Source organism: Rhinolophus ferrumequinum, chromosome 15, assembly GCF_004115265.2.
Source record: "Rhinolophus ferrumequinum isolate MPI-CBG mRhiFer1 chromosome 15, mRhiFer1_v1.p, whole genome shotgun sequence".
Lineage (NCBI taxonomy): Eukaryota > Metazoa > Chordata > Mammalia > Chiroptera > Rhinolophidae > Rhinolophus > Rhinolophus ferrumequinum.
Genome location: NC_046298.1, coordinates 37142051 through 37169632, shown reverse-complemented (window position 1 = coordinate 37169632; position 27582 = coordinate 37142051). Strand labels below are relative to the sequence as shown.

The window sequence follows — 27582 nt, the reverse complement described above, 5'->3', positions numbered from 1 at the left end:
AGGTTGGTTAATCTTCAAATGTAATAGACTTAGTGTCCCCAGTGTGGATTTTCTTATGTGTACTCCATTGAGAGAACTGGTTAAACAACTTAACACCTTCATTATATTTGTAATGTTTCTGTTCAGTAGGAATCTTTGGTGTATCCTAAAGTCATTACTTAAAGATCTTAACACATTTGTATGTTTTCATCTTATATACATTCTTTTATGACCATAATGTTGTACATTTTTAAAATAAAACTGATCACACTTATTGTGTTTGTAAGGTTTCTATTAAGAATCCTGTTGTTTTCCACAGGCTTAATCTTTGGATAACCTTGCCATACATACATTTGCGTGGTTTCCCTCAAGGATGTATATTCTGATACCAGGTGGGGTATGAGCCTGGATTATAGGCTTTGTGACATACATCAGTTTTCTATTGTTTCTCCCCACAATGGAGTCTTTGATGTGGACTTAAGAGTTGAACACTTGCATAAGTTTTGTCTCAATCATTATATCTGTAAGGTTTCTTTCTACTATGAATTCTCTGATGATGCACAAAGTCTGTGGTTTGAATAAAAGCATTGAAACATATATTAGGTTTATAATGTTTCTATTCAGAATGTATTTTCTGATGCCTAGTAAGGTTTGCAAATTGGGTAAAAGCTTTGCCACACTCACTACATTTGTAAGGTTTCTCTCCAGTATGGATTCTCTCATGTTTATTAAGATGTGAATGCTCTGTAAAGCCTTTGCCACACTCATTACATTTGTAAGGTTTTTCTCCAGTATGGAATTTCTTATGTTGAGTAAGATTTGAATGCTCTATAAAGGCTAAACCACACTCATTACATTTGTAAGGTTTTTCTCCAGTATGAATTCTCCAATGACGTACAAGGTGTGAATTGTGACGAAAAACCTTGCCACATTCATTGCATTTGTAAGGTTTTTCTCCTGTATGTATTCTCTGATGTTCTGCAAAGCCTGAACTTTGGATAAAAGCCTTGCCACAAACATTACATTTGTGCGGTTTCTCTCCACTATGTATTTTCTGATGCATAGTAAGGTGTACCAATTGGGTAAAAGCTTTGCCACACTCATTACATTTGTAAGGTTTTTCTCCAGTATGGATTCTCATATGTTTAATAAGAAGAGAACGGTCTTTAAAGGCTTTGCAACACTCATTACATTTGTTAGGTTTCTCTCCAGTATGAGTTCTCTCATGACTACAAAGGTGTGAACGTGCAATAAACGCCTTATCACATTTATTACATTTATAAGGTTTTTCTCCTGTATGAATTCTCTGATGTTCCATAAGGCTTGATCTTTGGATAAAAGCTTTGCTACACATATTACATTTGTGTGGTTTCTCTCCGGTATGTATTTTCTGATGTGCAGTAAGATTTGTAAATTGGGTAAAAGATTTGCCACACTCATTGCATTTATAAGGTTTCTCTCCAGTATGAGTTCTGTCATGACTTTTAAGGTGTGAATGTTGGATAAAAGCCTTACCACATTTATTACACTTATAAGGTTTTTCTCCTGTATGAATTCTCTGATGTTTCATAAGGCTTGAACTTTGGATAAAAGCTTTGTCACACACATTACATTTGTAAGGTCTCTCTCCAGTATGGCTTTTCTTATGTTGAGTAAGATGTGAATGCAACTTAAAGTCCTTACCACACTCATTACATTTATAGGGTCTCTGTCCAGAATGAATTATCGCATGATTCATGAGGTGTGAGCTTTTGGTAAAAGCCTTGCCACAGTCATTACATTTGTAAGATTTTTCTGTAGTGTGTATTCTCTTGTATTGTGTAGATAACAAAGGATATTTTAAAATCTTCCTATATTTATTACAAAAGCTTTTGACAGTAGGAAGAATTCTTTGAAATGATGAAACTGAGGAACCATTGTTGATAGACTTCTCAACTTTACTGCATCCATTAATTATCTCCTTAGTTTGAGATCTCTGCAGGTCAGCATGGTGTGCCAGCAAACTTAATCCAATTCTATTTTCCAAACATTTTATGTATTTGTCTCCACCACTGCTTAAGTTATTTTTCAGTTTTAAGAAATTCCTTATAAATATCTTGTCATGCATGAAATATTGGTATGTATTATTTCTTACAGAAACACTGCTCTTTTGAGGAAAGTTAATTGAGGGTTTATCAGGTTGTTGATCTTTTCTATGAGTAAGATCTCTGTTATGAACCAAAGGCACTTCTTTATAATTTCGTTCATCATATCCCCATTCACTCTCAAACTCATGCATATTTTTCCAGACTTCCTTGAGGACAAAATCCTTGATGCCATGGCTATCATTTCTTTCCACTATCACTAGGTGGTATAATTCATCTTTATTAATGTCCCATCTTGATGAAAATTCCTTGACTGCACCTCCAACAGAAAGGTTTCCTATCAGAGTTAGAAGATAAAAATTTTATACTGAATTACATAATTACACACAAAAATAATACTTATAATGAAGAGAGTTCTGAAGTTTCTCAAACATAGTCTTTAAAACACTATTGCAATGCACAAATTTTTTGCTTTCTTTTTATAATTTTTTTCCATGTTACTGTTTTCTCAGACCTTAGATAATAAATATTCAAAGCATACACTATACATATTTTTTGGCCATACAACTGGATAACTGGATAAATAAGTGAAACTTCATAGTTAGAAAGTCAATCTATGTACTGGCTGTTATATAACTGAAGGAATGGATTGTAATTGAGATTTCAGACTGTCTTCCCTAATTCTTAATCTTTATAACAATGTGTGCTTACTAATCATATGTGTTTAATAATGTGTGTGGATATAATCCAAGGAAAAAGATCATTAAAAAAATCAGTATATAACATAATAATAAATTTAAAAATTTGGTAACAAATGATAAATCTAGTAGGTAAGTAAGTAACCCTAGTAATAAAGTAATAGTCTCTGGAATTCTAAAAATATTATTCCTTAAAAAGTAAAGAATGAACTTACATTCCAGAAGAAACACACAATAGGAAAAATGAAAAATATATTGAGAATCACTGAATTTTGAAATACTTGGTTCAGGTAAACACACATTTTTGTAAAGAGTAAGAATTAGGAAAGACTGAAATCTCAATTATGATTTCATGCCTGGACTTATAACATAGCCAGTATTAGATCAATTCCCTAACTATAGAATATCACTTAATTATCAGTTATAAGGCAAAAAAAAAATAGTACTTTGAAAATAATAGAGAAAATATTAATATAAAAATTACAAAAATAATTCATATAAGATATAATGCAAGCAAAGGTCAATCTCATAACAAACATGACAAAAAATTGACACAGCTTATTCACTAAAGGTAATTTTTCAATCCTTACTAATGCCGTGTATTATTTTAAGCCCTCTAACACCATTAACTTACTTATTCCTAAAGTAAATTATCACAACTTTTCATATACAAACAAAGGCCTATAAGGTTTCTATAGCTATCTGTAATTCACATAAAATACAAACCAAAAGATGGGCTTTGAACCTGGATTTGTAGATGACAATGACATGTTCATAAGTTTGAACCACCACCGCCCATCAGGCAGTACAGATTACAACAGCTCACAGCAAATACCAAGAGCTTAGGAAGAACTGTTTCAAAGGAGATACAGGACCTTAGTTGTGTCACTTATAGTGTGATTGTCCCACTATTCCCAGACAACAGTATGAGTCATCAGGTCCTGCACATATCGATGTACAAAGTGACCAGATTGTGTTGCTGATCTGAGCAAACTGTACTGTGAAAGAGGAGGGGTCTTTCCTTATGAAAAATATGCATTGTGGGGAGGATTTGGTCCTGTGAAACTGGGGTTGTCTAGGTGCTCAAAATTAATCTACTAGAAGTTACCAGTATATTTCCCTTAGATCAATGAAAAATCTGAAGGAAGGCCAGGATTGGGATTTAGAAAAACAACAGTGAAGGGCAGGGGGTAATATGGCAATGTAGGAGCAGTGCTTGTGCTTGCAAATCTACGGGAATATGATTGTGTTACAGGAGTTAAAAGTCTGACCTTGGAAAAAGAGAGAAACTGATTTAAACAGAAGCATAATAACTAACTCATTCTGTGGGAACTATACTAAGAGTAGGAGGCAATAGTACAAGACATTAAAACGGAGACAGTGTGATAATGGGAAGATTATAAATTTACATCTACTCCAGTATTTGCTCTAAACCTTATCAAACTGAATATTCCACAAAATCCATTTCTAGGCAGATATTCAAGACACACACACACACACACACACACACACACACACACACACACTCCAGAAGACATGTACAAGAATGTTTTTAGCAGGACCCAAAAATCATCAAGAGGAGGGCCAGCGTGGTGGCTCAGGTGGTTGGAGCTCCGTGCTCCTAATGATGAAGCCTGCCGGTTTGATTCCCACATGGGCCAGTGGGCTCTCAACCACAAGGTTGCCAGTTGGACTCCTTGACTCCCGCAAAGGATGGTGGGCTGATCCCCCTGCAACTAACAACAGCAACTGAAGCTGAACTGCGCCCTGCACGACTACGATTGAAAGGACAACTTGACTTGGAAAAAACCCTGGAAGTACACACTGTTCCCCAATAAAGTCCGGTTCCCCTTCCCCAATAATAAAAAAGAAATCAAGAGGAAAATGGATGAATTCACTCTGTCTAAACAGACGTGTATGCAATTAAACCATCTCAAAGGTCTAGCAATGAAATGTGCTGCACTATGATCCTCTTACTGGGGGACAGAGAGGTTGTATGGTGAAAGTAAAGTTAGCAGGAAGCTTTTGCCAAGGTTTAAACTCTTTGGAGATGTGATTATATTTGGAAAAAACTATTTGTGAACTAAAGAAGATAGAAATTTACCAATTTTGGCATAAGTTTTTAAATCCAAATGTCTATGTTATATGAAAAAACCAGAATCTGTTTTGCTGGAATTTTGAAATTACTTGAAATCATATCTTTGGATCTTTTAACATTACAATCCAAGACATATATAAGAAACATTAGGTGAGAAGTGCTCCAAAGTGTGTGTGTGTGTGTGTGTATGTGTGTGTATTTATTATTACAAATCAATAGAAATGAATATGCACTTATCCAAAAGTAATGAACTCTGACTTCAGAAACATCATCAGAAAACAGCACCCTAAAGGAGCATTACAAGAGCACGGAATGGTGAATATGGAAGGGCAGTGTTAGGAGCAGCATCTAAGAGTATGGAGAAGGTTTGGCAGTGCCATGTGATCCATGGCAAAGGTCTACGTGCACGGATATAGTCAGCCACATAAGCAGCCAATAACAGCGAGAACAACAGGACAGCAGTAACATGTATGTCAACGAGGACCAGGTGACTATATAAAATTAAGTTGAAAAAGAGGACAGGGAACATAATAGGCTTCATGAATAAACTGAAATATGTAATTACAAGAACTTAAGGAATTTTCTGGAAAACATACACATTAGAAGTAGTAGTAATGAGGAAAACACAGATTGTAAAAAATTGCTTATGTTTTATTAAATACAGTGATATATTTAAATACCAGGTTAGTATACCAAGATGTACATGATGAATCCAGAAAGGGTAAATAATTACTTGCAGCAAAAAAAGAAAATGTCAGTGAAATTAAAATAAAATTCAAAAGTTACTTTTAGAAAACTATACATATGGAAAAAGGAATGCATCTTATATTAAAAACTATGGCAAATCAATTGAATGGTATAAGGTAACTAAATTTTTTTTAAAAAGTATGTTCTCAAGATATAGAAAGTTCTCATTTTAAAAAAAGGCCATTGATTTATTTGAAAAAATATGTGTTAAAACAATGACTCCACAGTCCCAAACTGTAGATATAAAATACACTGAGAGTAGCATCAAATATATGGACCTGATGATTAAATAAAAACAAAGTCACTGGTAACAATGAAATTTGCAAGATAGAAGTATCAGTGGCTTAAAAAGCCAAAATACATTAGAGCAAGAAATGGAGACATCATTCAACTTTATAAGCTCCCTCAATAAGATATGTCAAAATCATGTATGTTCAAGGTGAATGAACAACAGCGCACACACAGTGGCAGGAACAGTAGTTTGGTCAACAGTCTCACAGATACTAGGTTGTGAACTTGGAAGGTGTTCTCCTTAGGATAAGCTGCTACACCTTTTATTGCCGGCTCAAAGGACATGATCACCTTATGTCTGATCCACACTGTCACATTGCCCTAGGGAGGCACTGTTACATCCCACAGAAACTAGAAAAGCAATTGGAGGCGCTCATCACTCAGGCTCTCCTGATATTTTCTCTCTCAGTATATCCAGGGACATGCTGATCACTCTTCCCAGTGGCTTCAAGAGGCACTTCTGTACGTAGCAGGATAATACTGTGATGTATTAATCACTGTTCTCCTTTAAGAATTTTCTGTTACCTAGGGAACCATTTTCATAATACAATCCACCAGAAGTTGTCTATCATCTAAAGGTGGATCATCACAGCAGGAAAAGAGGACAAAACTTTAGACCCTTAAAATGTGCATTTCAAAAGCAAGGTCTCATGTAAAAATCTCAGAGGAAAGTAAGAGATCAGAAGGCCAAGTTCTTTTTATATTTCTGACTACATAGAGAGCTAGAAGAAGAAGATAAATACAAGATAAGGGAATAAAATAAGGGTGAAATTGTATGGGTTCTTGAGAAGCAAGCAGCTGTGTGCTCTGCCCACAGGCTGTAGGGTGAATTGAACACCTGAAAGACTGAGATATACTCCCACGTAGCAATGAGATCAGAGAGGATTTCAGTATCAATTCTTTTTTTTTTTTTATTTTAAATTGGGGAATATTAGAGAATAGTGTGTTTCTCCAGGGCCCATCAGCTCCAAGTCAAGTTGTTGTCCTTCAATATAGTTGTGGAGGGCGCAGCTCAGCTCCAAGTCCAGTTGCCGTTTTCAATCTTAGTTGCAGGGGGCACAGCCCACCATCCCATGTGCGAATTGAATCGGCAACCTTGTTGTTAAGAGCTCGCGCTCTAACCAACTGAGCCATCCGGCCACACCAATGTCAATTCTTTATATTGACTCTTGTGTCACAACCTCAAAAGATCCATCCCATTTTTCTTACACACATATGGCAAAAAGAGAACTGAAGAAATGACTGACAGGCCTGAACAGGCACAGAGGGCTGATACAGGCCCAGGAAATTTCATGGAGCGTCAGATACACAGGAAGAGCAGCTATTTTATTTTTCTATCTCCTATGAAGATCCCCCAAGAATATAAAATGTGAATGGAAACTGAATAGGTTATGGAGTCAGAACTACAGAGTCCAAGCATTGATGTTTCAACTGAAAAACAAGAATCAAGGAAAAATGGGACTCCTTAGAGACAGCCATCCTGGTCCCTCTGAAACCAAAACACCAAATGGTCAGAGGGGTCAGATAATAGAGTTGTAGGTCAGAATAATGCCTGAGCTGGACCATCACGGTAGATTGGGAGTTTAAACTTTACACATTTCAATGACAGAATGATGTGTGTGTACCTGTGTGGGGGAACATTTCCTCCAAGAGCTCGTAAGACATAAACTTTTACTTTCCAACAGATCTTTCCCATTTGAGAATAGTTTCCCAAACAGTATTTAATGGATTGGCTTACTCTGTGCCCATCTGAGCTCCTACTTGTGTTCACATCTCCATACATTCCCACCTGTGTGGATTTACCCCCATTTTCACTTCACTTCCCAGTTTCAGAGCTCTGTCCCTTGTTGCAAAATGGAGTCAGCTCAACAGAGTGTTCAATTTATAAAGAAAAATGAACATGGTATGTTATTCTTTTCCAGAACTTATTTCCAGCTCCTTGTTCCACTGAGAGGACATTATAGTTTTCAAAAAGTATTTCAAAAATTACTAACTGATTCCCTCCTTCTGAATGATCAGGGAGCCTTTTTTTTTTTTTTTTTTAAAGATTTTATTGGGGAAGGGGAACAGGGCTTTATTGGGGAACTGTGTGTACTTCCGGGACTTTTTTCCAAGTCAAGTTGTTGTCCTTTCAGTCTTAGTTGTGGAGGGCGTAGCTCAGCTCCAGGTCCAGTTGCCGTTGCTAGTTGCAGTGGGCGCAGCCCACCATCCCTTGCAGGAGTCCAACTGGCAACCTTATGGTTGAGAGGACATGCTCCAACCAACTGAGCCATCTGGGAGCTCAGCGGCAGCTCAGCTCAAGGTGCCGTGTTCAATCTTAGTTGCAGGGGGCAGAGCCCACTATCCCTTGTGGGACTTGAGGAATCGAACTGGCAACCTTGTGGTTGAGAGCCCACTGGCCCATGTGGGAATCCAACCGGCAGCCTTCAGAGTTAGGAGCACGGAGCTCCAACAGCCTGAGCTACCAGGCCGGCTCACAGGGAGCCTTTTAAGTATGTAAATACCTATCCCTTTCCCAGAAATATTGAATCAAAAGCACAAGGGTAAAAACCACAGAATGAGATACCCTTAAAAATTTGCCATAAGGTTTTCTGACTTCTAATGTTCTTCAGCCAGCACTAATCAAGCATAAAATGTGCAGAATTTCTGAAGAAAGGGGAAGTTGAAAGGCTCCCGTATGTCTCATGAAGAAGCCTGTCCTTCAGATTCAAAACAGCTTCAACCACTGTCTTAAGAACAGGGATTTGAAACTTAGACAAGCAAGTCGGGGGCTCCCAAGAGACTCACAAGGCAAAACAAAAAGACATCCAAAGATAGTTACCGATTTCTGGAGGGAAGTTACCATCACCCAGGGAGAGCAGGTTCTTGTAGTTCTCTGACATTACGTCCCTGTACAAGGCCCTCTGAGCAGGGTCCAGGCATTCCCACTCCTCCTGAGAGAATTCTATGAACACATCCTTGAATGTCAACCATCCCTGAAAGGAAAACTCATTTCACCAAGTGGACAGGGAGAAAGTTCTTATTTTGAAACAAAATGAGAGAAGTACAGATGTGTAAAAATTAACTTGGCTGGAGTGAGGTTCATGTGATTCATCCAAGATAATTAGGAGGGATGTATACATCACTAATATTTTTTTCCCAAGTAAAATTAATGGAATACAAAGTTAGCCATGTTAAAGTGCAATTCAGTGGTGTTTCATAAATTCACAATGTTGTACTATTATCACATCTAGTCCAAAAACATTTTTATCAGGCCCAAAGGAAACCCTTTACCCATTAAGCAGTTGCTCCCCATTCACCTCTCCCCCCTCCCGGCCCCGATAACAACTAATGCTGTTTCTTTGGATTCACCCATTCTGGATATTTCATAAAAATGAAATCGTATGAAACATGACCTTTTGTGTCTGGCTTCTTTCACTTAGAACAATGTTTTTGGTTCATTGATGGTGTAGTGTGTATGAGGACTACATTCCCTTTTTATGACTGAATAATATTCTATTTTAGGACTATATCAAATTGTATTTGTTAATTCAGGTGGTCATGGACTTTGGGCTAATATTAATAGTACTGCCACGGACTTTCATGTACAAGTGTGTGTTTCAAAACCTGTTTTCAATTATTTTGGGTATATACCTAGGGGTGGAATTACTGGATAACATAGTTTAATTTCTTTAAGGATCTGCCACACTGTTTTCCACAGCAGCTGTACCATTTTATCAGCAATGTACCAGGATTCTAATTACTCCACATCTTTACCAACACTTGTTATTCTCCCTTTTATTATTACTATCCTTGCAGGTATAAAATATCTCACTGTGGTCTTGATTTTGCCAATGACTAATTTCATTGAACAGCTTTTCATGTGTTTCTTGGCAATCTGTATACGTCCAGTGGAGAAATGTGTATCAAAGTCTTCTGACCATTTTTTAATGGGGTTGTTTGTATTTTGGTTATTAAGGTGTAGGAGTTCTTCATGTAGTCTGGATAACTAGACCCTTACAAGATATATGATTTGCAAGTGTTTTATCTCATTTGGTAGACTATGTATTTATTTATGTGATAGTGTTGTTCAATGCACAAAAGGTATTATAATAATTTTTTTCTTTATTTTAAATTTATTTATTTTTAATTTATTGGGGTGACAATTGTTAGTAAAATTACATAGATTTCAGGTGTACAATTCTGTATCACATCATCTATAAATTACATTGTGTGTTCACCACCCAGAGTCAGTTCTCCTTCCACCACCATATATTTGATCCCCCTTACCCTCATCTCCCACCCCCGTATTATAATAATTTTGATGAAAACCAATTTATCTTACTTTCTCTTTTTTGCTATTGGTGTCATATCTAAAAATCCCCTGCCAAACCCAAGGTCATGAAGATTTTCTCCTAAGTTTTCACCTAAGAGATTTTACATTTAGTCTTGATTCATTTTCAATTAATTAATTTATATAGTGAAAGGGAGAAGTTCAATTTCATTCCCTTTCATGTGGCTATCCAGTTCTCCCAGAACCGTTTGGGAGACTATTCTTTTCCTATCGAATGTTTTCGGCAATCCTGTAGAAAAGGAATTAACTACAGAAGTATGGGTTTATCTGTGGACTATCAGTTCTACCCTTTTGATCTCTATTTCTATGCTTACAATCAGTCACAGTCAGTTTTGGTCACTTCAGGTTTGTAGTAAGGTGTGACGTCAGGAATTGTTAAGTCATCCAACTTTGTTCTCCTTTTTCATGATTATTTTGTTTACTGGTGGTCCTTACCACAAATACCCTTAAAGTCTATTTAGTCTAGTATTTGTACAGTGGCCCAGCTAGGTTTGGTTACATTTTACACAGAATATCTTTTTCCATACTTTCACCTATTTGTGTATCTAAAATGAACCTTTTGCAAACAACACATAGTGGAATTATGTTTGTTTTTGTTTTTTAATTTTACTGGGGAACACTATGTTTTTCCAGGACCCATCAGCTCCATGTTAAATCGCTGTATTCAATATAGTTATGGGGGGCGCAGTGCAGCTCCAAGTCAAGTTGTTGTTTTCAATCTAGTTGTGGAGGACGTAGCTCAGTTCCAGGTCAAGTCATTGTCTTCAACCTAGTTGTGGAGGATGCAGCTCACTGGTCCATGTGGGAATCGAACCAGCGACCTTGGTGTTATGAGCACTGTGCTCTAACCACTGAGCAAACCGGCTGCCCTGTTTTTTTTTTTTTTAAATAATGCATTCTTCTAATCTCTGCTTTTTAGTGAGAGTTTAATCTATTTACATATGCGTATAAAAAATGACTCTCTGCCTTTTAGTGACAGTTTAATCTATTTACATATGCGTATAAAGAAATGACTCCTGCCATTTAGCTATTTGCTTTCTAATTTAATATTCTTTGCTTCCTAATTCCTCCCTTACATCCTTTTATGTCTTGGTATGCATACCATTTTGATTCCCTTCATATTTACGTAACTGAACACTTTTATTTTCTTAGGGTTTACCCTGGGGAATTACATATTAAACTAATAATACTTGAGTTTCGGTTGATACTAACTTAGCTTTAATAGCATATAACAATTGTTTCTGTACTGTCTCCCTCTACATTATCAAAAATTACTTTGTTATACATTTTTCACTCAATAGATTTGTAATTATTGTTTAACACATTTCACTTTTAAGTCATACAGAAAAAAATGAGTTAAAAACCCCAAACTAAAATAATGCAGGCTTTTATATTTACCTACATAGTTATCTTTACCAGTGTTTCTTGTCTGTTCCTATGGCTTTGAGGTACTGCTAGGGTCCTTTCATTTCAGCCTAATGAACTCCATTTTGTATTTCATTAGAATAAGTCTAATAGAGTGAAGGCCCTCAGGTTTTGTTTATTGTGGAATCTGTTAATTTCACTATAAATTTTGAAGCAGTTTGCCTGATAATGAATTTCTGGTAGATTTTTTAATCTTTCAAACTTTAAAATGTCATTCCACTTCTTACTGGCCTCCCTCATTTCTGATGAGAAATAGGCTTTAAATCTCATTAATGATTCCTATACTTGAGAAATCATTTGTGTCTTACTACTTACCACATTCTCTTTGTCTTTTAATAGTTGATTATGTGTCTGACCAAGGATTTCCATGAGTTTACCAACTTGTTCCTTGAGTTTCTTGGATGTACAGTTTCATATTTATAAATTCGGAAGGTTTTCAGCTCTTATTTCTTCAAATATTCTTTCTGCCCTTTACTCTTTCTCCTTTCCTTCTGAGACTCCTATTATGTATACATTGTCATTGCTGATAGTACCCTAAACGATTCTTAATCTCTGTTTATTTTTCTTCTTCTACTTTTCTTCTCCTTTTTGTTTCTTATCCTCAGACTGGATACTTTCAATTAACTTTTTTATGTTGACTGATTCTTTACTCCGATAGTCAATTTACCATTGAAACCCTCTACTGAATTTTAATTTCAATTAGTCTACTTTTCAGCCCCAGCATTTCTATTTCATCCCTTTCCTATAATTTCCATCTTTATTAATATTTTCTATTTGTTAAATTGTTCTCGTATTTCCTAAGTGCTTTGTCCATGGTTTCCTTTAAGTTTTTGAGTATGTTTAAGACAGTGGGTTTAAAATCTTTACTTAGAAAGTGCAATGTCTGTGCTTTCTCAGGAACACCACCATTAACCCAGTACTCATGCTCAAGTTAAACAATCTAGAGAAATCCTAAGAAATTTGTGCTGATGTTGGCCTGCTCAGAAGCAACCATTGTGGCATTCATAATAACAGTAAAAAATTGTAAAGGACCCATGTGTCTTCATTAAATGAATGCTTCAATGAGGGTTTAAGAAAGCAAGCTATTTCTATGTTTTCTAACATGAAGACAATTCCAAGATATGTGGTATATAAATACTTAACCTCGCAGAACATCACAACACAAAATTCTGAAGACTAATTTCTTAAAACACTTTACAATATATAAATGTCTTTTTATAAGATTTTTACTAAGGAGAACTAAGAGTAGTTCCCATGGAGCCAGTATCGATGGTGGAAAACATGACAGAAAAGGGGATATTTTACTTCTTAGTCTCTAAACTGTATCACTGTGTGAAATTTTAGCACAAAAATGTACACATTAGATGTTTAATAAAAAATATATAAGACTGAACAAACATTAGTGGAAGCAAAATTTGGGGGCAATCTGTGATGACATAGAATTTTGCTCGTTTTTGCTAAATTATAACCATTTTTCTCTAAAACACCTGCTGCAAAAGAGTCCCTAAAATGAACACTGGAGTTTTTGTGAAATGGATGTGCAGTGAATGATTTAAAGAACCCTTATTGTCAGACAATGAGGTTGAGTCGACCTTTTAAAACTGATTAGATAGTAAAACACCTTCTCTATCCATTAGTTCTAACTCTGAACCTCCCATTCTATTCCAAATTATAAATATTGGAATTAGTAACACACTGATTTATTTTTTTAACTTCAAATTTATTTATAAAGTAAGACAAAGCCAATTTCCCCATCAGTCTTCTTTTCCAGAGGTTTTGGGTATTGTGTACATTAATACATCACTTAAATATGTAGTCTCTTAAATCCTGATTTACACAGAACTGAAAGGGCATCCAGATGGAGCCCCTAAAGAATTCTTACTGACCAACCTTGCTGACACCACAGAGCCTATTCCCCATTGCTAATCCACACCTGAGTACACACCTCTACACAAGATGATCACCTCAAAGGAGTCTCTTCCCAAGTCTCATGGCACTGGGTCTCAGTGAAATGGAATCTGCATGGAGCTGATTTAGGCAGGACGCTTCAGAGACTGAGAAGATTAACAAGTCCAAACGAGGCATTTTAGAAAGGAGAGAACAGATCCACCAACTAGAAATATAACTTTTACCTGGAAAAGAGCCATTCCTTCTTCTTTCCTCTTCCTTTGGGCTTCTTTCACAGATAAGATTATTCTGTGTGACACAAACATGTTGTTTAATGCTTAGAGTCTACATACCCCCTTCCTCTGTAACAAGTGCAAACACAGGGAGAAACTTAGTATGTGGAAAAGACAATCTTTTGCTGCCCACTAAAACATGAGGGATGCAGGGACAATATATTCCTATATGGAGACCCATAAGTGAGTTTTTCACCCATTTCTTCAGAAAGCACTCCCATGCTGCTGAAACCCACATACCCTGCTATAGCTGCACTGTCCCTATCCACCTGACCATCAGCCAAAGGAAATTGCCTCATCTAAGTTCTTGGCTCCTCCCTACACAGCCAGCATTCAATGGCTGGTCCATGTAGGATATGGAAGCCTGTCCCTTCCCTCAATCTGGACCAACTCTGAATAGTCATCCCAGTTTCAAGGTTCCCTGCTGTAGCAAAAAAACCAATGAAAGTAGTTTAAGAGACCTGTGGGATAACGTCAAGCGCAACAACATGCACATCATAGGAATACCAGAAGAAGAAGAGAGGGAGCAAGGGATCATGAACATATTTGAAGAGATAATGACTGAAAACTTCCCTAACCTGGTGAAGGAAATTGACATACAAGCCCAGGAAGTGCAGAGAGTTCCAACCAAGATGAACCCAAACAGGCCCAAATCAAGACACATTATAGTTAAAATGGCAAAGGTTAAAGACAAACGGAGAATCCTAAAAGCAGCAAGAGACAGACAGTGAGTTACTTACAAGGGTGTTCCTATAAGACTATAAGCTGACTTTTCTACAGAAATTTTGCAGGCCAGAAGGGAGTGGTAGGAGGTATTCAAAGTGAAAAACAAAGGCCAACAATCTAGACTGCTTTATCCAGCCAGGCTATCATTTAAAATTGAAGGACAGATAAAGAGCTTCCCGGAAAAGAATAAGCTAAAGGAATTCATTACCACCAAGCCAGCATTGTAGGAAATGTTAAAAGGGCTTCTTTAAGCCGAAGAAAGATGTAAACAATGTAATGAAGAACAGAAATACAAATAACAAAATTGCAATAACTATGTATCTATTAATAATCACTTTAAATGGATTAAACGCTCCAATAAAAAGACATAGAGTGGCTGAGTGGATAAGAAAACAAGTCCCTTGTATATTCTGTATACAAGAGACTCACCTCACATCAAAAGACACACACAGGCTGAAAGTAAAGGGATGGAGTACGATATTTCATGCAAATGTAAATGTGAAAAAAGCTAAACAGTAGCAATACTTATATCTGACAAAATAGACTTTAAAATGAAGAATATAATAAAAGACAAAGAAGAACACTACATAATAATAAAGGGATTGATCCAACAAGAAGGTAGAACCCTAGTAAACATCTATGCACCCAACATAAGAGCACCTAAATATATAAAACAGATACTGACCAACATAAAGACAGAGATCAACAGTAACACTATCATAGTAGAGGACTTCAACATACCACTGACAACAAGGGACAGATCCTTCAGACAGAAAATCAATATGGAAACAGCGGCCTTAAATGATACATTAGACCAGTTGGACTTAATCAATATTTTTAGAGCATTTCACCCCAAAGCTGCAGAATATACATTCTTCTCAAGCACACACAGAACATTTTCCAAGATAGACCACATGTTAGGCCACAAAACAAGTCTCAATAAATTTAAGAATATTGAAATCAAGTGTCTTCTGACAACAGTGCTATGAAATTAGAAATCAATTACAAGAAAAAATTGTAAAAACACACAAATACATAGAGGCTGAATAACACGTTACTAAATAATGAATGGGTCAACAATGCATTTAAGGGAGAAATCAAAAGATACCTCAAGACACACGAAAATGAAAACACAATGACCCAAAATCGGTGGGATGCAGCAAAAGCAGACCTAACAGGGAAATTCACAGCAATGCAGGTCTACCTAAAGAAACAAGAAAAATCTCAAATCAACAGTTTATCCTTACATCTACAGGAACTGGAAAAAGAACAGCAAAATAAGCTCAAAGGGGGTACAAGGAGGGAGATCATAAATATCAGAGCAAAAATAAATGAAATAGAGACCAAAAAAAAACAATATATAAGATGAATGAAACCAAGAGCTGTTTCTTTGAGAAGATAAACAAAATTGACAAACCTTTAGCCAGACTCATCAAAAAAAGAGAGGACCCAAATCAATGAAATCAGAAATGAAAGAGGAGAAGTGACAACAGACACCATAGAAATATAAAAAATTTGAAGAAAATACTATGAGCAACTATATGCCACAAATTAGACAATCTGGAAGAAATGGACACTTTTCTAGAAGCATAAAACCTTCCAAAGCTAACTCAAGAAGAAACAGAAAATCTGAATAGACTCATTACTACCAGTGAAATTGAATCAGTAATCCACAAGCTCCCACCAAACAAAAGCCCTGGACTAGATGGCTTTACAGGTGAATTTTACCAAACATTCAAAAAAGAATTATCACTTATTCTCCTCAAACTATTCCAAAAAATCCAGAAGGAGGGAAGGCTCCCAAACTCTTTTTATGAGGTCACTATCACCCTGATCCCAAAATCAGACAAAGACATTACAAAAAAAAAGAAAAATACAGGCCAATATCCCTAATGAACATACATGCAAAAATCCTCAACAAAATATTAGCAAACAGAATTAATTCAGCAATACATTAAGAAGATCATACACTACGATCAAGTGGGACTCATTCCTGGTATGCAAGGTTGGTTCAATATCTGCAAATCAATTAATGTGATACACTACATTAACAAAATGAAAAATAAAAATCATATGGTCATATCAATAAATGCAGAAAAAGCACTTGACAAAATCCAGCAGCCATTTATGATAAAAACTTAGCAAAGTGGGAATACAGGGATCATGTCTCAACATAATAAAGGTCATATATGATAAACCCACAGCTAACATCATACTCAATGGGGAAAAGCTAAAACCATTCCCCTTAAGTGGGAGGTAGCATGATAACTGACATCAACTCATACTACAAGGCTATAGTAATCAAAACAGCATGGTACTGGCATAAAAACAGACACATAGATCAATGAAACAGAATAGATAGCCCAGAAATAAATCCGTGCCTATATTCATTCTATGACAATGGAAGCAAGAATTTACATTGGAGTAAAGACAGTCTATTCAATAAATGGTGCTGGGAAATCTGGATGACACATGCAAAAAAATGAAGGCAGACCTTATACCATATACAAAAATAAATTCAAAATGGATTAAAGACTTAAATGCAAGATCCCAAACCATAAAACTCCTAGAAGAAAATATAGGAAGTAAATTTGCAGTAATATTTTTACTGATATATCCCCTTGGTCAAGAGAAGAGAAAAAAATAAACATATGGGATTACATCAAACTAAAAAGTTTTTTCACAGCAAAGGAAACCATCAATAAAACAAAAAGGCATCCTACTGAATGGGAGAAGATATTTGTCAATGATACATATGATAAGGGGTTAATATCCAAAATTCATAAAAAACTCATTCAACTCAACACCAAAAAAACAAACAACCCAATTAAAAAGTGGGCGGAGGACATGAAGAGACATTTTTCTAGAAGACATACAGATGGCCAGCAGACATATGAAAAAATGCTCAACCTCCCTAATCATTAGAGAAATGCAAATAAAAACCACAATGAGATACCACCTCACTCCGGTCAGAATGGCTATCATCAATAAATCAACAAACAATAAGTTCTGGCGAGGATGCGGATAAAAGGGATCCCTTGTGCACTGCTGGTAGAATTGCAAATTGGTGCAGCTAATTTGCATGGAGGTATTTCAGAAAACTAAATGGCCCCAGCAATTCTACTCTTAGGTATCTATCCATAGAAATCCAAAATGCTAATTCGAAAAAATTTATGCCCCCCTATGTCTATTTCAGTGCTATTCACAATAGCCAAGCATGGAAACAACCGAAATGCCCATCAGTAGCTGACTGGATCAAGAAATTGTGGTACCTTTATACAATGAAGTATTATTTGACCATAAAGAAGAATGAAATCTTACCATTTGTAAAGATATGGATGGACCTAGAAAACATTATGCTAAGTGAAATAAGTCAGATGGAGAAAGACAAATACCAAATGATCTCACTTATATGTGGAATCTAAAGAATAGACAAAATGAACAAACTAATCAGAAACAGTCTCAGAGATATAGAAGTAAAAACTGAGGCTTGCTAGATGGGAGGGGGGTAGGGATGAGGGAGAAGGTGAAGGGATTAGAAAGCACAAACTGGTAACGACAAGATGGCGATGGGGATAGGAAAGACAGTTTGGGGAATATAATCAATAATATTATAAAGATTTTGTAGGGTATCAAATGGACACTTGCCTTATTAGGGAGACCACTTCATGGACGGTGTAGATGCCTGACGACTGCAGTGTACACCTGAAGCTGAATAATAATGAATGTCAAGTATAATTTTATATATATATTACACATATATAATATATAATATATATATATTATATATGTGTAATATATATATGTGTGTAATAATATATATATATAATATATATGATGTGGAGTATAGCATAGGGAATAGAGCCAGTGGAATTGTAACAGCTATATACAATATTAGAGGGGTAGTAGATTGGGGGAGCGGGGCTATCACTTTGTGAGGGGTATAAATGTCTAACTATTACATTATTTTGTACACCTGAAATTAACCAAAAATAAATAAATAAATACATGGGAGTATACTAAACTAAAAAGTTTCTGCGCAGCAAAAGAAACTGTCAACAAAACAAAGAGGCAACCAACTGAATGGGAGAAGATATTTGCAAACTACACCTCCAATAAGGGGCTAATATCCAAACTATATAAAGAACTCATACAACTCAATAACAAAAAAGAAACAATTAAAAAATGGGCAGAGGACCTGAACAGACACTTGTCCCAAGAAGACAAATGGATATATAAAAGAATGCTTGGGGTGGCCGGTTAGCACAGTTGGTTAGAGTGCGGTGCTCTTAACAACCAGGTTGCCGGTTTGATTCCCCACACAGGCCACTGTGAGCTGCGACTTCCACAACTAGACTGAAACCACCACTTGACTTGGAGCTGATGGGTCCTGGAAAAACACACTTAAAATAAGTAAAAGTTAAAACATAATGCTCAACGTCACTAGCTATTATGGAAATGCAAATCAAAGCCACAATGTGATACCACTTCACACCTCTTATAATGGCTATTAACAAGAAAAGTAATAACAAGTGTTGAAGAAAAAGGATCCCTCATATACTACTGTACACTGCTGGTGGGAATTTACATTCCCACCAGCCACTATGGAAAACACTATAGAAGTTCCACAAAATATTAAGAATAGAATTACCATATGACCCAGCAATCCCTCTTCTGAGTATCTATCCCCAAAATCTGAAAACATTTATCCTCAAAGATATATGTACTCCTATGTTCATTGCAGCGTTATTCACGGTGGCCAAGACATGGAAACAACCAAAGTTTATCCAGTCGATAAATGACTGGATAAAGAAGATGTGGCATATATCTATATCTATATCTATATCTATCTACCTATCTATCTATCTATCTATCTATCTATCTATCTATACACACTCAATGGAATATTACTCGGCCATTAGAAAAGATTAAATACTGCCATTTACAACAACATGGATGAATCTTGAGATTCATTTTGCTTAGCATGATAAGCTAAGCAAAATAAGGCAGAAAGAAAAAGTCAAGAACGATATAACTTCACTCATGTGAGATATAAAACTGAAAGCAACAATGATCAAGACAAACAAACAAAAAATCATAGACACAGATGAAAGTTTAGTGGTTACCAGAGGATAAGGAGGGAGGGGAGGAGTGGTAGAAGACAGTAAAGGGGGTCAAATATATGGTGATGGAAGGAGAACTGACTGGGTAGTGAACACACAATGCAATGTATAGATGATGTATTATAGAATTGTACACTTGAAACCTATATAATTTTACTAACCTATGTCACACCAATAAATTTAATAAAAATTAAAAATAATCGTGACATAGGCATAAAACAGAATACAACAAAGCAGTGAAAATTAATTGTAGCTATCTGGGTAAATCTTAGGATCAGATGTTGACAAAAAAAGCAAGTCATAGAATACATAAAATATATCAAACTAAAAATATGCATAGTTGCACAACATTGTTTGGGGGTAAGTAGTTGAAACTATAAAGAAAAGCAACATAATTATAAACACAAAATTCAGGATAATTGTTATGTATTTGCTGTATTGTGAATTAACATACCTTACATGTATTTCATAAATATTCTTTTGCATCTACTCAATATTTAATAGAAACTATCTTTGAAAGCTATGAATTAAAAGAAGGAATGACTCAACGTTTAATTGAAGCTACAAGTATCTTTGAAAGCTATGAATTAAAAGGAGTCAAAGTTAAATTCTTTTGGTAGGTCATACTGAAGTGGATTCAATTTTGCTACTGTACTGGAATGTCTAAAGCAACTTCTCAAATAACATTGTAAAATATGATTCCTGTTAACTGAAAAACTGGGCATTAGCCAATGGTTTCACCCTGGATGATTTCCATTCACTAACCTAGACTCTTGTCACTTGTCCTTCAACCATGTCTTTCTATTTCATGATCCAATAAGGAAATCATAATGGGCTTAGAAACTAACCATCTTGCGTACAGGAAAAGATGAGGAATTGGTCAGACTTTAGCTGTTCAATAATTAAGGCCCATTTCCACGGTTATCAGGGAAGCAAGGCCATCTTAGGAAAGACTAGAGAAAGATATGAAATACGGAAAATTAAAGCTACTGGCAGAGTTGTCTTGTACAACTCTGAAAAGTTCTAACAATTTTCTGAGAACATGGAGCAAGGCTTTACAGTCTCACAAAGGAAAAGACAAGATGTTCCATATGGTAGTTTTAAAATTTTAGGAAGAAAATGTCCTTCTCTAGCCAGACGAGATCGCTCTAGTTTTTCAGCATACAGTCTATAAATAAATTCCTCTGAGTTCATTATCTCTACTCTTAGGAGAAGTCTTGAAGGTCCCTGGTCCCTGCAACGGCAAGTTCTTAATTACCCAAAGCCAGGGTCAAGATCCAGGAAAATGCCATCATAAATGAGGAACTATTCAGATGTTACAGGATTCTGACAGGTTTAGAAGAGTTAAAAACTATGATGATCAATAGATACTATGTAATTTTTAGTATATATGTCCCAATAAAACATAAACCATATTAACAAATTTTAACAACTTAGTTATAAATATTCAAAATATATTCCAACATTACTTTATAACACTAATAATCTGTTTTAAATATTATGAACATTTGAAAGGCATATGAACTTTACTGTAATATTTTATGTTTCAAAACATGGAAAAAGCAGATTACAAAATAGTATGTAGTATATGATATCATTTTATATGGCACTTGAAAAGATAAACCTAAAATGTGGTTATCTCTTGGTTGTGTGACTATCAGTGATTTAAAAATTTTTAAGTTTATTTCTGAATTTTCCAATGACTATTTATTATGCTCAAGAACATATATGTTTTTATAACATTTTTATCCTTGGGTAAATGTAAGCTATTTTCAAATGATAAGAGAAGGAATAGAGACTCTAGATAATTTTTAAGCAATTGCTGTATTTTTACTAAATGGAGTTTATTGTGAGTTCCCAAAACTTGAATGAGTTATTTTGTGAAATATAGTTATGTGTTCAATTCCTGATCAAAAATAATTACTGGAAATTATACGAACCTTTTGATAACTAAATCAGTGTTAGTCTATTTTAACTTTACTTCTAATCAGCCCAATTGGACCAAATGATCCTTGTCTGGTATCAAGTCACCTTGTTCAACTATCTTCAATTTCATTTCATTAATAAGATTATCAAAATAAAAACTGCAAGTAAAGCTGACTTCACAAAATCCATTAATATCAAGAATTCTCTCTCTTGTGTTCTTTATATTTTGGACATGGGAAACAGTGGTACCTGTGGCAAGAAAATATTCCTCCTCTAGACGATGCATTTATAACTTTGTAATGACTTTTATATACTCTTAGAGTTATTTCAATACAGCTTTATCTTGTTTACTAGGCTAAAAACAACTTTTCATCTTTGTATCTTACATACATAATACCAAGTACCTAGTACCTTGTATGTTATAGTAACTTGATAAATGTCCTCATTTTTAACCTGACTCTCCATTTTTATTGATTTCTCAGAAGTTACAACCTCACAGGTACCCATAAGTGAATGCACAAGAATGTTCATGGGAGTATTACTTATTGATTGAAAAAAATAGCAACATAATATTCATCAGAGAGGAACGATTTAAATAAATTATTGTAAACCTATCCAGCCAGTCACATTTATGATACAGATTATAATCATAATTAATAATCAACATGGATAGATGTCACCAATACAATACTGTACATTTTATACAATACTGAGTAAATTTTAAGATTGATTTTTGTTAATTTAAATTTATAATCTTAATAAACCCAAGTTTATTGGAGGTATAACACTCCATTGCATCGGTACCACAAATTACTTAACTATGTCTTTGTTCAGGATATAGTTTTTAAAAGATCATCGCAAAAATTCTCCTCAGAAAATGGCTAATGCCAAATCTGGGATAGGAAATGTACAATGTAAGTCTGAAATTATCTATGTCAAAAAGTAAAGAAAAAAAAAAAAGGTAAAGAAGTGCTCAAAGACCTCTGGGAATACAGGAGCCAGCTTGAAAAGCCAAATTTGGGACAATTTGAGCAACACAAAGAATGATGACAATAATGGGCTAAAATCCACTGTTCCTTGTACTGAAATACTTTGCATGGGAAAAAAAAAAATCCATGAGTCATAGTGATAATTCAAAAGAGAAAAAACAGAGGGAGAGAAGAAAGGGGGGAAAAGGTAAAGCACTTTTATACTAAAGAAGCAATGATAAAATTAAAAATCAGCTTTGCAACCCCGAATTTAATAACTTATTTAGCCAAGGGTCAGCAATGGATGCTAAAAAACAATTAGGTTAAAGGTTTTATTTGAAATGGTCTAAAAATCAACCTCTCAGATTACTTTTTGATTCACAAAGGAAAAAAGGTAACTTTTACCATGGAGAAATCAGGTGCACACATTACTTGAACCAAAGTGATCAAATTTAGTATCACCATTAATAGATCAAAGTAAAATTACGTACTTCTTGATGTGATATAATAGGAAGAACACACCACCATCCACTGTATTCTTGCCAAATATATTTAAACTTAACCTAGGCATGATAAAACAAACAAAACCAGAACGTTAGACATTTGTACAAGATAAACATTCTAGACTCTTCAAGTCTTCAAAAACATCATGAAACACAATAACAGGTAAGAGGAACATAGCTCTACAGTAAAGAAACAAAATAAATGCCCTCTCTCCATCATGTGAATAAACAGTGAGATGGTGGCCATCCGTAAACCAGGAAGGGGCTCTCACCAGGAACCAAATCTACCTGTACCTTGATCTAGGTCTTCTCAGCCTCCAGAACTGAGAAATAAATGTTTGTTGTTTAAAAAAATAATAACAAAAAAGATAGGTCCATCCAATGTGTGACTTTGATTTGAATTGTGGGTCAATTTTTTAAATGGACACAAAGGACATTTAGGGAAAAACTGGGGCAATTTAAATATGGATTATGTAACATGGTATTATAAATCAATATTAAATTTCTTACATGTATTCATGACATTGAGGTTATACAGGAGAACTTTGTTCTTAGAGATACAGTTAAATTATTTAGTGGCAAAGTATATGATGTCTGCAGCTTACTCATAAATGTTGAGCAAAAAACAAACAAAATCTATAAATAGGTGTAGACAGAGATTAAGTAAATGGTGCAAAATGTTAAAAACTGGTGAATTTAGATGAGGGGTATACAGTATACATCACTATACTATTCTTTTATTTTTCTTGTAGCTTTAAAATTTTTCAAAATAAAAATGGATAAAATAATTATAAAAATACCAGAATGCCTCAAATACTTTCCCAGGATCACTAATTGAATGCCTGACCTCATATGTACTGGTATAAACCCAATCTATTGGAAGAAAGTCACAACCATTTGCTACTATCGACAGAGTCAAAAAAAAATGATTCAGTACCAGGAAAGAGAACATACTCACCAATGCTGCTCACAGGCAACCACTACAACAGGGCTGAATCCAGTTGCTAGACTGAAAAGATAACTAATCCTTAAACGTCTGCAAGGTCAAAATGGGTCATAAGGACATAAATCTGAAACTGCCCGTTGATAAACAAAGGACCTGAGGCCTATGAAACATTATTGCCTGAGTATTCCTTTCTCTCTGCAGTCTTTGTAAGGGGCACATTTTTTCTGGATTTTTCTGCTTCTACAGAGTTTGGGTCCTTTAGCTCACTTTTTCTTGTTCCAAAATCTCCAATCTCCATTTTCTTTTGAATTTTAAAATTTAAATTTAAATACACGAGTAGTATGTTTTCCTTGTAAAGAAAAAAACAGAGAGATTATCAGTAATGCTTAAAGTTCCCTTTGACACTTCTCTCTCCTGACTGTAAGTCCTCTCTTCTTGCCCCAAAGGTCACCATTGACAGGAGTTTGGTGTGTGTCCCTCCATAAAAGATAAACTATTTTTTATATTAAATGTATCACATGGTATGCTAAAAAAGTCCTCCTCAGCTCCTGCAGTCTGTATTTCTAATGGTCTTATTCTTTTGGGGTCAAAGTACCTCTTTGTGAATCTGATAAAACTGCCTATATTTTCTCTAAAAAAAAAAATTCACATTATATCTACACATACAAAATGTCACAAGTTTAATATACAATAAGAAGCTCATCTACATGGAATCTATTAATCTCAGGTTAACAATTCCTGCTTTCCACTTTTATACAACAGCCTCCTTTTTCTTGCAAGCAATCATCACAACTATCTAAAAGCCAAGAGATAATCCAGAATCAAATACTCATAGATGTGGCTTGAGATCAATGCATGCTATCTAATTTGAAATCAGAATGTGTCACCTTAAAAAAAACCCCAATCTACATCCTTCATGCATACTCTTAACAAAATTCTTACTCCACTTTGATAATTTGACCCACTCGATGTCAGTACAATATGACTATTTTTATTTCACGTAGCTATACCGGATCATTCACACAGATTCCTTCATTTCACAGACCTGGTTACCAAATTTGCTATTCCAGTTCATATTACTAGGAAGAGATCAAAGTATTTGGTATAAGGTTCTGAAAGTCAAAGCAAGTTTTATTAATTTTCTCCCCCCTGGAGGAGTGGTGGAATTATAACTATCTCCTTGTGCTGGAAATTCAAAAGTTTGTAATTATTTTTGTTTTTACACTGCCATGAGATCTTAAAGTAAGTGAAGACAAGTTCAGGCTTACCAACAAACCATACTGCCTTAAGTTCCTTCCTCTCTGTGAGTCAAGGTTTGTTTTTTAGAAAATGGGGACAAGGGTTTGACCTAGAATTCAGGAAATCTGACTAATGCTGGACTCTGCTAAAATTCACTCTTTTTAAACTTATTTTATTATTTTATTAATTGGCCTCTCAACCTTACTCAATGATGTCTTTCTAATAGAAAAGAACTGATGCCCACTGTGGGGGGTTGTGGCAGAGGAAAAAGCAGTAACCCTAGGACTGGCTTTAAAATCATCTTTGTTAAAACAAACAAAAACTATGTTGATTTTGCATTCTTCCCCATGATGTATGTATCTGCTCCAGTAGAAAAAATCCTTTATTTCCCAGATAAATTTTTAACCTTCTCCCGCTCATCAAATTAGTGTTCGAGGAATAAATAACTTGACTATCCATCTTTTTTTCATGTCATACACATGCTCTTTTGCTCACGGAACTCCTACAGACACTCTGGAATACAGGCAGGAGAAAAGCACATTTTATATAAACAAATCATTATCAGTCACGCAACCACACTCAATCACGGACGCAAAACAGATAAACCACAACAGGAGAGGTCCTTATTCTGTCAGACAAACCCACACAGTTATAAAAATGCCATTACCATGCGGCTTTTAGTACGGATCACCCCCTACCCAACAGCGAGTAAAATCACACACAGGCAGAAATACTACAATACACCCAGCCCCTAAGAGACTCAGTCCGCCCGACATCTCGCGTTGTCTCACACACATTTACACACACCAGAGGGCCTGGTGAGGCACACAAAGGGTTTCATGCCACTCCGAGGCTGCGGCCGCTCCCCGCCCAGCTCCTTCCCTGCACCTGCCCAGCCGGTTAGTCCTACCTTCTCCCGATCGGAACCACTCAGTATTCGCGGTATCGGCTCTGAACCGCCCCAGCAGCGCGCGCCCGACGCCTGCGCACTGAGCGCTGGCGGGCACTCCTAGAACTCTCCGGCGCGACCCTTGGGGCTACCCGGTTCTAGCAGCCTGGTCCACGAAACCCACCAAGGGTTGGTGGACTGTGTTTCCCAGCGTCTTGGCCGGCCAGCCACAGCCTTCCCGGCGTTGGACTACATTTCCCAGAGCCACCGGATTCCTAACACGGCTTCATTTCCGTTTGTTCGCGCGATTTGGGGGCCTCGCGTGGGGAGAGCGCTGTGTATGTGGAGGAGCTCGGGCCGGCTCCGGTGGGGCCCGCGAACGCGAAATCGGCCTGGATCCCGGGTGCCAGACCCCGGACCCTGAACTGCATCTTCTGTCGAGGTGGGCAGAAACGCTCGGAGGAAGCGTCCCTGGAATTGCATGTGAGGCCGTGTCTTCGGATTTGTGTTGTGCGGCAAGCCTGACTAGTGTTTGTGAATGAGCGTGTGCGACTGTGGTTTTGTGTTTAAGCATTTGTGTGAGTGTGAGTTGCTCTGAGGGTTTGATGATACTGCTGTGACAGTATGTTTGTGACCGCGTGGTTACTGACTGGGAATGTGCTTTTGTGATTGTGTGTGTACCGCGTGTATGAGTGGGGTTGCTTGTGTCTGTGAGGTGTGCTACAGTGGTGTGGTGACAGGGTGTTTGGATGTTCTTGAAGTTGGGTATTTGTCTGTGTATTGTGTGTATTACTGGGATTTGCCTGTTGACTGAGGTGTTATGAGTGTTGCTGTGACAGAGTATTTGAGACTGCTTGTTTCCTTGACCCAGTACTTGGTTGTGTTTTTCTGATTGTGACTACCTGATTAGATGACTGTGTGTGTGTGTGTGTGCCGTTTTCCTTGACTGTGAAGAGAGTAAAAGTGGTGCTGTGAAAGGGTGTTTTTGGCTGTGTGCACCTGACAGTGTGCTTGGCTATGCGCGAATGAGGTTATGTGTTTGCTCTGTGTATGATTGGATTTTGTTGAAGATTAGGTGGTGTGACAATGTAGCGTTAACGTGGTGATTGTGACTCTGGCTGTGTGACTGGAAGTGTGATTGGGTGACTTTGTGTTGTCATTTGTGTGTATTATAGTCTGTGCCCATGTGGGAGTTTAGTGTGGTACAGAGGTAAAATTGTTTTGGTATAAATTTCCTGGATTCATTCTGGGGCTGAGTCTGCCTATGTGACTTTGCCCTTCTCTGAGGACTTCTTTCTCTTCTGATTACAGTGGCTACCCTCCCTTCTTCCCAAATTCACATTGATTGCTTTATATCTGTAGGTTCCCTGCTGCTTTCCGGTGCCCTCTCACCTTAAGGGTATTGGATACAAGAAGTGACAGAAAGT

General features: G+C 36.3%; 2 protein-coding genes across 4 annotated transcripts in view; one reads left to right on the top strand and one right to left on the bottom strand.

Moving 5' to 3' along the window:
* Positions 1–27582, top strand: part of LOC117034919 (zinc finger protein 420) — a 107862-nt gene that overhangs the window by 50862 nt on the left and 29418 nt on the right. Inside the window, exon 1 of one of the 3 annotated variants that reach the window (XM_033128379.1) lies at positions 26188–26597. The exons of 1 other annotated variant lie outside the window; for it this stretch is intronic. The gene's annotated coding sequence lies outside the window, so the exon portion shown is untranslated. Of the gene's footprint in view, positions 1–26187; positions 26639–27582 lie in introns of those variants that run through there. One more of the 3 variants, XM_033128380.1, reaches the window with a different exon arrangement.
* LOC117034930 (zinc finger protein 677-like) lies at positions 558–26297 on the bottom strand. The gene is made up of 5 exons (XM_033128416.1): positions 26177–26297; positions 23070–23141; positions 13788–13851; positions 8719–8872; positions 558–2400 (listed from the first exon to the last, which is right to left on the bottom strand). The coding sequence occupies exons 3-5, from the start codon at positions 13800–13802 to the stop codon at positions 596–598; spliced, it is 1974 nt and encodes a 657-aa protein (XP_032984307.1). The 5' UTR covers positions 13803–13851; positions 23070–23141; positions 26177–26297; the 3' UTR covers positions 558–595.

What these genes read in the sequence shown, in the direction of transcription:
- LOC117034930 (XM_033128416.1), bottom strand. An exon ending in TAACTTCCCTCCAGAAATCG is followed by an intron (nt 2,401 to 8,718) that starts GTAACTATCTTT and finishes TAACTCTGATAG; the next exon opens with GAAACCTTTCTGTTGGAGGT.